The 15526-nt window shown below is 44.4% G+C and overlaps 1 protein-coding gene across 4 annotated transcripts in view; it reads right to left on the reverse strand.

Moving 5' to 3' along the window:
• The window catches only part of CASP6 (caspase 6), a 13386-nt gene extending 2195 nt beyond the window's left edge, over window positions 1-11191 (reverse strand). Inside the window, exons 1-5 of one of the 4 annotated variants that reach the window (XM_032400995.1) lie at window positions 11047-11191; window positions 5320-5362; window positions 4643-4769; window positions 4145-4221; window positions 2237-2412 (exon numbers count right to left, since the gene is read on the reverse strand). In XM_032400995.1, the coding sequence (XP_032256886.1) occupies window positions 2237-2412; window positions 4145-4221; window positions 4643-4769; window positions 5320-5335 (396 nt within the window). In that variant the 5' untranslated portion in view covers window positions 5336-5362; window positions 11047-11191. Of the gene's footprint in view, window positions 1-2236; window positions 2413-4144; window positions 4222-4642; window positions 4790-5319; window positions 5363-8579; window positions 10051-11046 lie in introns of those variants that run through there. The other 3 variants (XM_032400993.1, XM_032400994.1, XM_032400996.1) reach the window with 3 other exon arrangements.
• Window positions 11192-15526: the final 4335 nt, after the last annotated feature.

Here is a 15526-nt window from a genome sequence, read left to right on the forward strand (position 1 = left end):
AACATAACAATAAAAAAAAGAAAATGAAAAAAAAAAAAGAAAATGAAAAAAAAAAAAATAATAAAGGTTGAAAATCTGATAATATTGTTTGGAACCATCACCAATACAAAGTAAGAAGTTCCCAAAATAAATAAGTATTTTTCTAAATCCTTAAAAAAAAAAAAAAAAAAAAAAAAAAAAAAAGGTTCTTCTGGATTAATAACCACGCTATAGCACCAAGATGCACCTCTTCTTTAAAAGCTCTGGTCTTTGCCTTGTGTTAATAGTGAACCAGGGAATATATGCCCCGATTGGGTTCTGCTTGCCCAGCTGCTGCCATAAATTGTCAAAAGGACACCACCTGACCCGTGAAGACATCTTTTACTGTGCCCTTTCTTTTTGCTCGGGCTTCAGAGTGAAGTCTCAAATTCTTCTCCGCTAATCCGGACTCACACAAAGGCTGACGTAATTTCTACTCTTAAATGACTATTATGGGCTGAATTTTGTCACCCTCTCCCATTTATAGGTAGAAGTCCTAACGCTCAGTATCTCAAATGTGACTGTACTTGGAGATAATGGCCTTTAAAAAGGTAACTAAGGTAGAAGGAGGTCTATTGTGATTTTAATCTACTATAATTGGTGTCTTAGATTAGGACACAGACATGCAGAGAGGAAAGACCATGTGAAGGCACAGGGACAAGACAGCCACGTCCAAGCCAAGGAGACCTGATACCTTGATCTCAGACTTCTAACCTCCAGCACTGTAAGAAAATGAATTTCTGTTGTTTAAGCACCAGGCTGTGTACTTTGTTCTGGCGGACCTAGGACACTTAATACAGTGACCTAATAAGATTTGGTAGTGGTATTTTAAATGCAACCCTCATTCTGAAATGCTTGGAGAGTTATAAGCTATTTATTTATTGTGCAAAAGGTGGTTTTATTAAAGCACGGAGACAGGACCGGTGGGCACAAAGTGCTGCCAAGACTTACAAGCTTTGAAAGAAAAAAGTCGTGAGTGATTTCAGTTAAAGATCCCTAAAAATTCCATTTTTACAGGGAGATTTTAATCTTATTTCATATCATTAGGCTTCTTTTCAGAACTTACTTTCCACTGTCTTCCTGTCTCCTGTAAAACACCTAGAATCTGACGCTCTCACCTGCCACCTCAGTTGCAGTCAGCTGAGAGCTAGCCTTTACGGAGGGCTTGCGTGGGCTAGGCACTGTTCCAAGTGTGCTCATTTGTTAGGTCGTTCATCCTCACAGCCACCCCATGAGGCAGTGCTCTTTTATCCCCTTTCACAGATGAAGACTTGGAGGCACAGAGAGATAACTGGGCAAAACATTTTCCTCCTCTGTGGCTATCCCTGTGTAGTAGCTCGCTAGTTATTTCTAATTCTGTTGTCTTTGACGGGGCTGGCCACTCTTTTCATGAAGGAATCATGTCATTATTTTCCCCGATTTTTCCCCTATTCGCTGGGCCACCCCCCTCAGTATCTTTCCTCTGCTCATTGCTGTCCCTCAGTTCTTTTTTGCACTCGTCTTTCAAGCTATACTTGTAAACTCATCTACTCCCATGGCTGCCATTACCATTCATCTCCTCATTACTCTCAAATGTATTTCTCCAACCCAGGCTGCCTGTCTTAAGTTCTAGAGCTCTAACTCCACCCGTATGTGATGGATACTCCAAGGCAGTTGTCCCAAAAAGAAACCATGGATCACCCTTAACTTCGTAGAGACCCCCTGCTCCCTCCCCTCAAGGCTTTATGGCAGGTGGAATGTGGCCATGCCCCCATGCCGTTCATGGAAATACAGAACTGCTGCACTAGAACACTGTTCAGATTCCTTACTGATGGGCCAAATGAGATCTTTCAGGGCCAAACATATTTTTATCCCTAATACCAGTTTGGCTGAGGGGAAAAGGTACCCACTGGCCTCCCTGCAGTCTCTTCCAACACAGACCCTTCCTCTGGTAGCTGCACCTGATGCTGGGCCCGGCTGGAGTGTGGCACGTTGGTTATTTTAAGTCCTTTCAAATGTCAATCTATTAATAAACTGATAATCTTTATTATTTATTCCTTGTTAAGAAGGAATTACTACTAATAGGAATTACTATTAATTGCAACTCTGATTGGCTGGGAAGCCAAAAGGGCCTTTCCAATTATTGGAGAGTTACTTTCAAAATTGGCTTTAGTTCTTTATAATCACGTGTGCAAAACCATGGACTTTACAATTAAGATTGTAATATAATCAATCTTACCTGAATGATAAATATCTTGGGTTTTCCAACTAGGCTCTGGCATTTGTCTCCTTTGAACAAGCCAGTCAATGTCTGAATTTCAATTTTGGCATCATATGCGTAAACGTGATTGCCTTCGCCATGACTCAGGAAAACACACAAAAAGCAATCGGCATCTGTGTGGCTAGCGGTTGACGCTATAAAGGCCGCCAAAAGTTTAGAGAAATAAGATGTTTATTATGTACATATAAAAATTCAGTTTACTAATACGAGAATAAAGTTACATATGATGGAGGAGGAAAATTTATTACAATAAATGTAAAATGTAATGAAACACAGTGCTCGCTTCGGCAGCACATACACTAAAATGTAATGAAACACAACCTAGTCTTTAATCAAACAGAATAATTTATACCATACTGTATCTGATTTTTAAAAACCTATGAAAAGTTCAAAGAGTTTGAACAAATTTCATTAGCTTTCCTACAGTGACATGGGAAACATAATGGGATGATTGTGGCAATAAAAGTGTCATTGAGCAGAGAGGTTCTGAGAGCCAACAGGAAAGCCCCCGCAACTACTCTGGGGGGGCTCCTGGGGGCTGCCGCACCCCCAGTGAGCATGGCAGCTTCACTCTACAGCTGCAGCACTGACCGCAAGCAAAGCAGAAAACCTGCTAAGCAGCCAGTTAAAATGATTTACAGGTTAAAGAAGTCTGGTACAGAGGTTCCTCAAAAAATTAAAAATACAGCTACCATTTGATCCAGCAATTCCACTTCTGGTATTTACTGACGAAAAACGAAAACGCTAATTTGGAGACACCTGCATCCCCCATGTTCACTGAAGCACAACGGCCAAGACGTGCAAAGAACCTGTGTCCATCAGTGAATGAAGGAAGGAAGAAAATGGGATATAAACATATATATGGATGTGTAGATCTGTACAGACACACACACACACTAGAATATTATTCAGCCATAAAAAAGGAAATCTTGGCCTTTGCAACAACATGGATGGATTTTAAGGGCGTCCAAGAAAGACAAATACCGTATGATCTCACTTATATGTGGAATCTAAAAAACACCAAACCTACAGATCGAGAACAGATTGGTGATTGCTGGTAGGTGAGGTAAAGTGGATCAAAAGGTACAGACTTCCAATTATAAAATAAGTTCTGGGGATATAATATACAGTGTAGCGCCTATAATAATACTATATTATATATTTGAAAGTGGCTAAATTTTTAAAATGCTCATCACAAGAAAAATTTTTTGTAATTTTGTAAGGTGACAGATGGTAAGGACACTGGTGAACATTTTACAACGTATACAAATATTGAATCGTTGTACACCTGAAACTGATATGTTATTTTTCAGTTACCCCTCAAATTTTAAAAAGCTCTGCAGTTTAAATACATAAATATAATAGTCCATTGCAAATGACTTGAAAACCCATGGCACACAGTAATTATGATAAACATAAGTTAGATTACCTACTGCACAGTGATGTAGAAACTCATTTACAATATATGTAAATCCACAATTATTATTTTTTAAATAAATCCACAATATTTTGAAGCCAGTAAAAAACTTGGGTATGGAAGGAGTCCATTAAAACATGACTGCCCAGCATTTGTAGTATTTGCATTTTAAAATGACTTTTAATTCCCAAATGAGAAGGTCATTTCATTCATTTCTAGAGTAACAGACTGGAATGAGTGGTATATGCTAAACAAAAACTTTGGAGGCATAATACTTTGCAAGAGTCTCTGAATCTGGTGGGTAACACCCAAGCAGAGGGGCACAACCAAACCTGTAACCCATGTTAAATTAGTTGCTAAGACTTTTTTTTACAACACAGCTAAGCATTTGGATGCTTTTATAGATAGGATGCTCAATCCCCTCAGAAGATAAATAGGAAACTACTTACCCTCATGAATTTTGAGCAGTAGTTCTTCTGCTTTAAGATCATTAAAGCATTTCACTTCAAATCCTAGTTCTGAAAACCTGGTGATAAACTGGATATTAGCTTAGGAGCTATTCAAAGTTGTCACATACCTGTATTTACTAGGAGTACATCTATACAGGTTTTTATGACCTATAAATTAACCTTTAGGGGGAAAGAAAAAATGAAAGATGACAATGATGGTTTTCCTTGATCACCCACAGTGGGCAAGGTTTTACTCATAACTGATTCAAGTTAGAATGCTGCCATCTGCTATGCAAATATGTACGTAACTATGCAGAGCCTGTTAACGTTTAACAGAACAGGGTTAGGAAGAAAATTCAGGCAAGGTCTCAAGGGACCCTGTGCCCAAGTGAGGCCCAGCCTCAGATACTCTTGCTCTGTTATTTCCTCAGTAGGGACAAGTTTTGATAAGTATCACTTAAATATCCCGTCCTCTTGACAGGTAGGTAAAACTAGTACCTGCGTCTAAGATTGTCTCTGTCTGCGCTGGTGCCCCGCCTTTCTGGCAACGTCAAATGCCAGAAGAACCTCTCGTGATTGAAGATTAAAGCAATTCCTCTCCTCTTGTGGTCCATTTTGTACTTTTCTGCCGGATCAAATATTTCACTGTTAATGAAAAGTTTTAAACAACAATCACTTTAAGTCCTATTGAACAACGAGCTCCTCCAAGCCCAAGATCAATGTGGAAGGTAGACAAAGGTCTGCTGTTTGTGCGTCTGCCAGGCTGGCATGCTTCTGCTGTGCTCTGGGAAAGCCTCGCAGCCGTACTGGTAAGGAAAACCCCGAAATATTTCTGTACTGATTGGTAAATGGCAGCCATCCTGAGCACCCCGACCCCCAGTCCTTCCAGGGGCGTCTTTTCTCCAGGATCCAGGAACCAGGGACAACAGCCTGCCCAGGCCCCAGCTCTGGCTCCAAGGCGTGCACCACACCAGTTACTAGATATTTTGAACATCACTGTAGGTCCAGAAACGACCAAGGGCAGCAACCAATGCGCAGGTCGACGAGCCCCCTGTCCCAATGCTAACACGCGCCGTTCTCAGCTCAACTCGCTCCCTCGTGCCCTTCTTGCTTCTTACAGACTGATCATGATCAGCAAAGGAAGAGGCCTTCATTAGGAAAGTGCACATTTTTACCTCTTATGGAAGGCATCCGTTTCTGTCATGTTTTGTTCCTCACCTATTTTAAAAAAAAGTTGAATTTTGTTAATTTACTTTTTGACTTGCAGTAAAACACAGCAGGCCTCCCACACTCTAAGCCCTTCAAGTTTTGCTTGGTTTAAAACTCAGAGTATATGGGGGCGCCTGGGTAGCTCGGTTGAGCGTCTGCCTTCAGCTCAGGTCATGATCCCAAGGTCCTGGGGTCGAGCCCCGCATCGGGCTCCCTGCTCAGCGGGCAGCCTGCTTCTCCCTCTCCCACTCCCCCTGCTTGTGTTCCCTCTCTAGCTATCTCTCTGTGTCAAATAAATGAATAAAATCTTAAAAAGTATATGAAAATGAGAAAAAGGAAGGGAAACTACTTAATAATAAGTGAACTATAAATTAACAGCTCAATTCTTTCTCACCCTGAAGTCTTATTTGAAAAATAGGAAAAAGTATTATCAAGAGAAATGGAGAAAATATTATGCAAATGCATTCATTGCAAAATATACCTACAGTAACACAGTTCTGTGATTATGGACCAACGCAAATGAAGTATGGAATTGTTCTGCAGAAAATGTTTTTACAGATATTCATTATAACCGAGAAGGAATTAAAAACACAGGAAAACTGAAACACAGTGTGTGGATAATACTGGATTACCCTATGACCTGGAAGAGGTAGAAGTCTGGAGCAGGGAAAGGCCAAGGGCAAAGGCTTAAATTTTAGATCTCCCAAATGACACACCTGCACTTACAACCCATCCCATGATGGGGATCCTCTGTTCCCAACCCGTGATCAGACTTCCCCGTGCTCTGGGCCACCCTTCACTGGACCCTTCCCTTAGAGCGGTGCCGTGCAACAGAACCTTCTCTGCTGATGGAATCCTTCTGCACCTGCCCTGTCCTACGTGCTAGCCACGGGCCACAGGTGGCTGCTGGGCACTTGAAATGGGGCTTGTGCAGCTAAGGAACTCAATTTTTAATTCAGTAACCACATGTGGCCAGTAGCTTCTATACTGGACAGCACAGTCTAGCATCGTCTACAATAAAGGCCCAGACACCTATGACTCTCTTTTTACCTCATAAACTTAACAGCCCAGAGGGGAGGGAAGGGAAGGAATAAATATTAACAGTATAGCAAGATGCTCCTCTCCCTTGAAGTCACCAAAGGAAGCACGACAGACCCTCCCACCCATCACCTTGTAACCAGGAGGGTCCCGTTCCCTTCTCTCCCTGACACCCGACTCTTCTAGCCTCACACCCCCTCACCAACAGCAATCTGCCCTGGGAGGGAGGATGGGATTCGACTCCGTGCCCTTCACCATCACTCTCGGCCTATTCCTCCTGGAATCCACCCAGCATCCACACCGAGCCAGGACCCCACAAAGGCCCTCTGCTGTCCAGTAGACCCTAACTCAGTTTTTCTCATCAATTCTGCATCAATTCCTGGCCTGGGTGATAAAATGTCCATTCCTGGATCCTAACCCAGATTTACAGAATCAGAATCCCAGGGGAGGGGAAATCTGCATTTTTCACAAGGTGATTTTTATACCAAAGTTGAGGAGTCCAGAGCAGCCTCCCTAAAGCATCCTCCCCAGTCTCCCAAGGTTTTCTTCCTGCCCCACACACTGCTCTCCCTGTATGTCTCCTAAAGCCAGCCTGCTCTCTGGGGGACCCCTCCTCCTCCACACCCTGCTCTGTGGGTGATCTGTTGTCACCCACACGCTGCTCTACCAAGGTTACCTCGTACCTCATGCGCTGTCTTACCGAAAGGCTTAACCATTCACACACTGATCGACCCGGGACACCTACTACTTTACGAGGAGTACGTTCTACTCTTCTTACTCCACGAACTACTCCACCCAGAATACTTCCTACTCCAGGCCCTGCTCTGTGAAGGATACGTCCTTCTCTACGCACTTTCCTACCGGGGATACTTCTATGCCACAAGCTGCTCACCTGAGCCTACATCCTACCCTTCCTACTCCACAAATTGCTTTACACAGAAACTTTTACACCACAGCTACTCTGGAGGGGAGAGCACACTCCTCGTGCCGCCCGGGATCCTGTCTCCACATTCTGCTCTACCTGGGATACTTCTCCACACCGTGTCCTACGGGAAACACTTCCTGCCAAGACTCTGCTCTACCCAAGGGCGCTTTCCTTCGCGCTCGCCTCTCTGCGGGGCGACGGGACACTTCCCACCAGCCACTGCTGCACCCCGGCACACTTCCTTCCCGCGGGCACACTTCCCTCCCACGGGCACACTCCCCTCCTGCGGGCACACTTCCACTCCCCTCCTGTGGGCACACTTCCACTTCCCACCTGTGGGCACACTCCCCTCCTGTGGGCACACTTCCACTTCCCACCTGCGGGCACACTTACCCCCCCCGTGGGCACACTCCCCCCCCCTGCGGGCACACTTCCCCCCTGCGGGCACAGTTCCTTCCTGTACGCGCGGGGATCCCCCGGGAGACTTCCTACTTCACTCGCTGCTCTACCAAATGCACTTCCTATTCTACATGCCGCTGCGGGCCTACTTCCTGCTCCACACGCCCCTGTCGGGATACCCTGTGCTCCACACACCGCTCTACTGGGGAGTACTTCCTACTCAGACTCCCTCTACTCGGGGATACCGCCCTTTGAACTCCCTGCTTTATTGGGATACTTTTTACTCCACACATCATTCTACTTGGAATAGCCCTTACTCCACACACCGCTCTCCCAGAGATCCTACTCCCCGTGTTGCTCTACAGGGAATCTGCCTCATAAGACAGTGCACTACTTGGGATACTTCCTTGGCACACACCTCTCTACTAGGACACCTTCCACCAGACGTCGCTTCACCCGCGATACTTCCTCACTGCATACACCATTCTTCTGGGGAGACTTCCTCCTTCACACAGTTCTACCCAGGAAACTTCGTCTCCCTCCCCACACTGCTCTATCCTGAATACTTCCTACCGCGCACCCCAAATACTGGGATTACTTCCTACTCTCCACACTGCTCTACTAAGGCAGAGGAATTTTCTCGCCTTCTATTTTCAAAAGTGGTCCAGGATCCACCTCCTTTTAATAACTTCACGTCTTTATCTTTAAACCAGTTATAATGATAAAGAAACAGAACATCTCAAACTAAACACATTCAATCCCCGTGTGAAGGACAGTCCCCTCATTCATTCCCCCAAAACCTGCCCAATTAAGAAAGCACTGATCTCTAACATGGCGCACAAAGGAGCAGACCCAGGAGCTCACCTCTTCTGGCTTTTGCTCCACATCGGTTAGCGAGCCGAAGGCATCAAGTGTAGCGGATGGAAGCTGTGCCGAGTGGCCGGTTACCAAACTAACTCATCAAGGGTGAAAGCATTGGGAGATGGACACTCGACCGGGTCTTTAAAATTCATTTTTTTATATAAATGAGAATTATCCTTGAGTTTCTCTCAGGCTAATATGGGACACAGATATGTAAATTAATAACATCCATGCAAAAGAAAAATACTGATTTTTTATAGTCTAAGGAAGGAATTGCACCATTCCTCCTGGCCAGGTGTAATTTCAGCTGTGCATCTGGATGGTCTCAAACCCTGCCCTCAGCTTAGACGTGACCTCTGGATATAGGAAAGATAGTAGTTTCAGGTAGCTCCAGATAACCTAAAATAACATTCAGTTTCAAAGTTAACAGATATAGCAACCTCTGAGGGATTTTTAAAAAGTGTTCTGTTGTTACTCGTAACACCATGGATGCGGAAAGAAACTGGGCTCTGAGAACTTTAGTTCGGACCCCTGCCAGCTCAAAGCCCGCTCTGGTATTAGCGTGCACCCTGCGTCCCGCAGGGGCTAGTCAATGGCCAGGTTCTATTCTAGCAGTCTGTACAATCAGAACAGAAAGCGATGGACACAGCTGTTAGAACCTAAGTTCCAAAACTGTACTGGAGTTGATAAATTTGTCCCAGGTTCCATATACATAATACACCGTGACTCCGCTGTGGTCACTGTAGGCTGTATGTCCCCAGCAGACAAACTTTCAGGAAGGGCGCACTTAACACGTGTCATCATTACACGGCAGGAATACAAATGAACTGCCTACAAGGGTAAAGGGCTCTGTCTTCATGGGAAAAGTAAATTTCAATGGAGATACCGTAAATAACAGATTTGTAAATTCCTATGCATCTGCAATCTATTTCTCAAAAATGGTTCTGTCATTAAACTTGTCTCTTGACCTCTTTTCACTTTTCCTTGCCTCTGATTTAGGCAATTTTCCTTTTCACCATGATGCACCTGCCATCTCTTTGCTCCTTGAACCAGTTTAATTTTTACAAAACTAATCACTCCTTTTTTCTCCTCTCCTTAATTTGATAATGCCTCCAGATAATCCTGCCAGCTCGCATTTGTTGAGGGACTGGCACTCCAGACTTTCTGGCCCTCAGCTCCACAGCCCATGAGGCAGAGACAGAGACAGTACCCCAGGCTTGTCCAACGACATTGCAGTGGAGCTGGGATTCAAAGCCAGGTCCGCCTGGAAACTCCAAATCTCTGCACTCTGGTCACCAAGTTAAACCCCTCCTACCAGAGAGGCCAGCTCCCTTCCTAAACTAAGTGTTCATTTCTCCAACCTTCTCCATTAACCACGGTCATCGTCTTCATTCACTGCAGTACCTATGAAAACCCACCTATATTTCCTTATCAAAAATCTGTTTAATAATCCTATATTGAGTAAGCCATGTCAGGCCTAGAACACACTCAAAAGGGGGTGGGGTGGAGAAAAGGAAGGACGCAGGTAGGAAAAGGAAAGAATAAAAAGAATAGAGGGGCAAGTGCCCTGACTAGTGGTCGGCATCCTGGAGCCCTGCCCCTGCTGCCCTCCCCCCACCACGGAATCCAAAATGGGAGTGGCCACCGGACCCTGCCCAGTCCGTCCAGGGCAAGGCCACTCCCTGAACGGCCAAGGTGACTTCTACAACTTGCCTCAGGGGCAAGCCTGGTTTCATGCAGCAAGGAACAAAAAGCTCTGAAACAAGGTATTCTGCATCAACCGCTAGTTTCAAACTTTTTCCTTTTTTTTTTTTTTTTTTTTACTATGGCCAGGCTCCAACTTTCTAAAGCTATCAGTGATACAATTAGTAAGTGACAGGGAAGAAAGTTCTAAACGTACGTTTAGACGTTATTTTGTAGAGAAAGATGTGGCTTCAACTCAAATCCACAAACAGTCGTGGATGTGGGAGAGACACTGGGGCTGCCCAGCCCGCCAAGGCCTGGTTTTTGTCCCCAAGTCAAGTAGGGGCATAACCAGGGGCCCCTGTCGGGCGCTCCTGAGGGCTGGTTATGCTTCCATTATGCATGCAACCACTTCTACTTTTAACTCACGAATAGAAAACAAAACCAGATCCACCTTCCGAAAGTTCCAAAAGAGCAGGCACGGGGGGGCGCCAGCCCCGGCCCGGCCAGCCTTCCAAGGTTTAAGGGATAACCAAGCGCCCGGAGGACAAAGGCGGCCGGGGCATGCCCCAGCGCCGGGCGCCGCTACCCGGGGCCGCACCGAGCGGCGGCGAACTTCTGGGCTGGTTTTCTAGACCAAAAAGCTGACAAGCTGCCCCCACCGGACCTGAGCGCTTCCCTCCAAGACCCGCAACTCTTTGGGGCCGCCCAGCAGAGAGAGAGCCCGCGCCCCGCGCCGCCCTCGGGAAGCTGTCCGGCGCCCCCCCCCCCCGCCCCCTCGGCCTACCTGCAGGGCGAGCCTCGCGGAGCCGCGGCCCGGAGCTCATCGCGTCCCCACTCGCAGCGCCGACGCCCAGGCGACCTCCCCTTCCTGCAGCCGGGGGCCCGCAAGCCCCCGCCCCTTCCTCCGCCGCCTCCGCCCCCGCACCGCCCGCGGCCCGCCGCCCGCTCCCGGGAGTGGGTGGGAGGCGCGCCTCGGTTCGGTGCCTCCCGCCCGCCGAGTTCAGGCTCCTGCCCCTCACTCCGGAGCTCGCAGGGGCCAGAGCGCCCGGGGAGGGCCGAGGGACGCGGTCTCGTTCGCCTGGCGCCCGGAGACGAGCCCGGCCCTCGGGTTATGCCGGTTGCCACCCCGAGGAGACACGGCGGGCCGTTTCAGAGCACCTGTGCGGAGCCGAGGCTCGCAGTCCCCGCCTCCAGGGCTCGCGCTTCCCGACCGCCTCCAAGGTGGAGGGTGTCGTGTTCTCCTGTGTCACGGGCAGTCCTTCCCCAGTGACGGTTACTTTATTGGACCTGTAATTTCTCTTCAATTCTCTTTGGGGAATTCGGGGCAAAGTAAAACTGGAGGCAACCCTAGGATTTAAGTCTGGCTTTCATAGGTAAAGTTAATTCGGGGAAGCAATCATGCAGAAATTCGGAGCCCGAACTTCGGAGTGTACAGGTGAAGACTTCTAGAGCCAGAGCCTGTCGTCCTCACCCATAAAATGCCCGACCAGTGCGCTAATTGGGCGCGGCGGGGCGCTCAAGGCTGCATTTAACCGAGCTCCGCCTTAGGGGGTGGTTGGCTATTGTGTAAATTTGCTTCAAGGAACAACTCAAGTTCGGATGAAAGGTGGCTTCATCTTTTCTAACTTCTCTGAGCCTTGTCATTGAAAAAATAACCATCTTCAGACTGAGAAAAAATGTGTTAAGGCATCATTTCTAATACGTTAAAATAAGTACAAAAAATCCGTCTAATATACAGATTATCCTATTGGGGAGACAAAAATAAAATTTAACGTGATAACTTTTCCCACGCGTGCTCGGTCATTAAGTAGAATATGAAATCAGGATTTTCCTCATCCCATGTCATTTACTACTGTTCATTTCGCTGTATGCATATTTCAGAAATCTATTTTAGTAACTTATTCTGTAGTTAAGACAGGAAATAACATTCTCTGCCTTATATGGTTTTGTAACGATTAAGTGAAATGACTACTTAAAACAGTGCCTGGCTTCTGTTACCACCATCTTTAGCTCATTGAAAGGACTGGCCTTCTTTTGGTTTCCCCATTACCTGGCACAGTTGCTTTAGCATGTAGGAGGTGCTCAGTAAATATTTATCCATTGAATGAGATCCAGGATTTCAGCATTTGCACTCTGGACTTTATCCAGTTTGAACGTGTTATCTGACCACCAGAACTTCCTGTCCTTTTGCCTAATTTTCAGGGTCTCCTCTGCTTGAGTCCTGAAAACACTCACTTTATAGGCGTGGAACAGCTGACCCACTTACCTGAAAGGAGCAGATATAAGGAATTTGTTACCTTTTCCCCCCCTAAGTATCTTGTTATCTCAGAAAATTGTGTTTTTATAGCATATGCATGTGGTTATATTTTAAAGTAAGATTTTGTCTATCTTAAGACATAAGTACAAAGCATTTTGAGATACTTATTTCAGAATTATAAATGTGTGATTTTAGCATTTTAAAGCAATAGCTATCCCAATAAAATGGGTAAGTGACTAGGACTGGAAAACAGGCTGCCTAGATTCTAACCCTGGCTCCACCATTTTCTTAGTTCTGAGACATTGTACAAGTAATGCAACTCAATCTCCCCCAGCTTCAAATTCTTCTCTGTAAAATGGGGACCAAGCTTACTCAAATTTGGAGACAGTAACTGTCAAACTTCTAGAATAGTACCTGGCCCACAGTAAGCTTTCAGTACATTATTCTTAGCTACTGAAGACTACCTAGACCAGTTTTCAAACTGTAGTCTCTAAGCCAGCAGTTATCAACATCATCTAGGAACTTACTAGAAATGCAAACTTCTGGAACCTATAGAATCAGATCTCCTGAATGAGGAGCTGAGGGTGGGGCCCAGTAGGTGTTTTTATGCCAGAATCCAGTGATTCAACTGCACACTCATCTGCACTGACATAGACTAATTAGAATCCTACCAATCCTACCTTCTCAAAGAAGAAGAAAAAAAGAATCTAAAGCAAATCCATATTATTAAAATAATTAAGATATCCTAAAGACTGAAAGTTACTTGACAGATGGCTCGAATGTCACTTTCATAGAACTTACTGAAACTGAAGGTCTTAGCTGTCATCTATCCTAGAAATGAAACATATGGAATAAAATTCAGAGATAATCCTCAAATTTTGATCTTTTTTTTTTTTTCAGTTTACCCCACTAAACCTTCTGGTGTTCCCTATATAAATCACAGAAATGTTAGATTTCTATTATCCTGACTCCTACACTTAAGAAAAGTTGAAAGCGAACAAAAAAAGGTTTGTAAAGTTGTCAGCAAGGAGACTTGAAAGGATATTTTGGAAACCTATAAGCCTGAGGCAAAAAAAAAAAAAACAAAAAAAACCTAACATCACTATGGCTTATATGCCAAGAGGATACTACTGATCCAGTTTTAGTTACTTTTATTAGTAACTATTAGTTATTTTTTGTATACTGGTTACACTAACTCATTCTTGCTTTTATGATTTGAGCAGATGGCTGGTTTTGTAAGGTTAAGCCATGAGGAAAAACAGCAAACTAAAGGGGCTACTTCAATTATTGTAACAAGTCATTATACAAGACCCGAATGAATATAGTGCAAGTAATATCTGTGAATTTGAGCAATGCAATGAAATATATGTGGAAGAATCTTACCTAATAGGTTTCATTCTACCCCAAAGTTACTGAAGTCAGTCTACTAAATAGTTGTTTTTATAGAGACCCCATTGTGTTCATTTTGTTAGATGTTACTCTTGTTTTGTACCAGGATAAAATAATATACATTTTGATTTCCTGATAATCTTGTACTTCTATAAATACTGACAGAAATACCACATTTTCATCTTAGGGGAAATTAGAAGCTAAGAAAACAACTTTTTAATTAATATTACTAGTTTACAGGTTCACTGAAGGAAAGCCTGTTCCAGATGTGTTTAATTTGCTTTTGTCCTATTTCAATTCTGTCTTCCTTAGAGCTTCTTGGTGCCTCAGTTTCTCCACCTATGAAATGAATACAGCCTTATCTGTTGCTGGAAGAAGTGTGTCAAAAGGTTTTAAAGACATAGGCATTATTTGAAGGCAATATAGTTTTATTTAAAAATATCAGTGTTGTATTTCTTGCAGAGAGCTGCTGAAAGCTAGTTTTGGGGTTTTCTCTTTGCTTTTTTTTTTATGAATTTATTCTACGGATAGGGAAAATACCATTCTCAAAATCTAAATACATGCCCTGTGGTACATGATTCAAGTGAAGATATCAGTAAGAACTCATGCTCAGCTTAATATATATATATATATATATATATATATATATATATATATACACACACACACACACACACACACACACACACATACAGAAATCATTATAGATTGTACATGGGTTAACATACATACGTATTTCCTAGCTCTGTTTGCTGGGAGGGTCTAGCAGCAGTGACACCCCAAGAGCAATGAGCACATCCAGCACCCAGATATTGGTTTCTAAGTTCCACTAGAAACCATTCTCCAATAACAGGAACCGGTGCTCTTTGGAGAAGAGGCTGATTCTAGTGCTGGAAATATACAAGAGGAGCCCAGAGCAACATTCCTACTTTCTTACCAGAAAGTATGGAAGTGCTCAAAAATCAAAAGGATGGGGGCACATTAAAGACACACAGGAACCAACCTGACATAACTCCCAATAGCCAAGCTGGAACAATTTGAGCAATAAAATTACCCAAAGTCTAAAAGAAATATTCATGGGCGCCTGGGTGGCTCAGTTGGTTAAGCGACTGCCTTCGGCTCAGGTCATGATCCTGGAGTCCCGGGATCGAGTCCCGCATCGGGCTCCCTGCTCAGCGGGGAGTCTGCTTCTCCCTCTGACCCTCCTCCCTCTCATGCTCTCTGTCTATCATTCTCTCTCTCGCAAATAAATAAAATCTTAAAAAAAAAAAAAAAAAAGATTTAAAAGAAATATTCATGAGTCCATACTAATATAAATAATTGAATAAATGGGAGGGGTGAGGAGACAAATCCTTCCTACAGAAAAATACTAAGTACTATATAAAGATACTGCCCCTTCCAGGAGGCGGAACAGAGTCTTGCGCACCCCCCACCTCCCACAGACTGACTTGGGGACTGGCTTCCAAAGAACAGAAGTATGGAAACGGAAAAATAGTAACTTCACAGTGGAGAAACCTGACAGACACTACCTTAACCAAGTATTCAGAGTTAACATATCAAGTTGATAACATTCAACTACTGATATGATTTGCTGAAAAGAACCCTTCATCACCTCTGT

Source organism: Phoca vitulina, unplaced genomic scaffold (assembly GCF_004348235.1).
Source record: "Phoca vitulina isolate PV1807 unplaced genomic scaffold, GSC_HSeal_1.0 scaffold3, whole genome shotgun sequence".
NCBI lineage: Eukaryota > Metazoa > Chordata > Mammalia > Carnivora > Phocidae > Phoca > Phoca vitulina.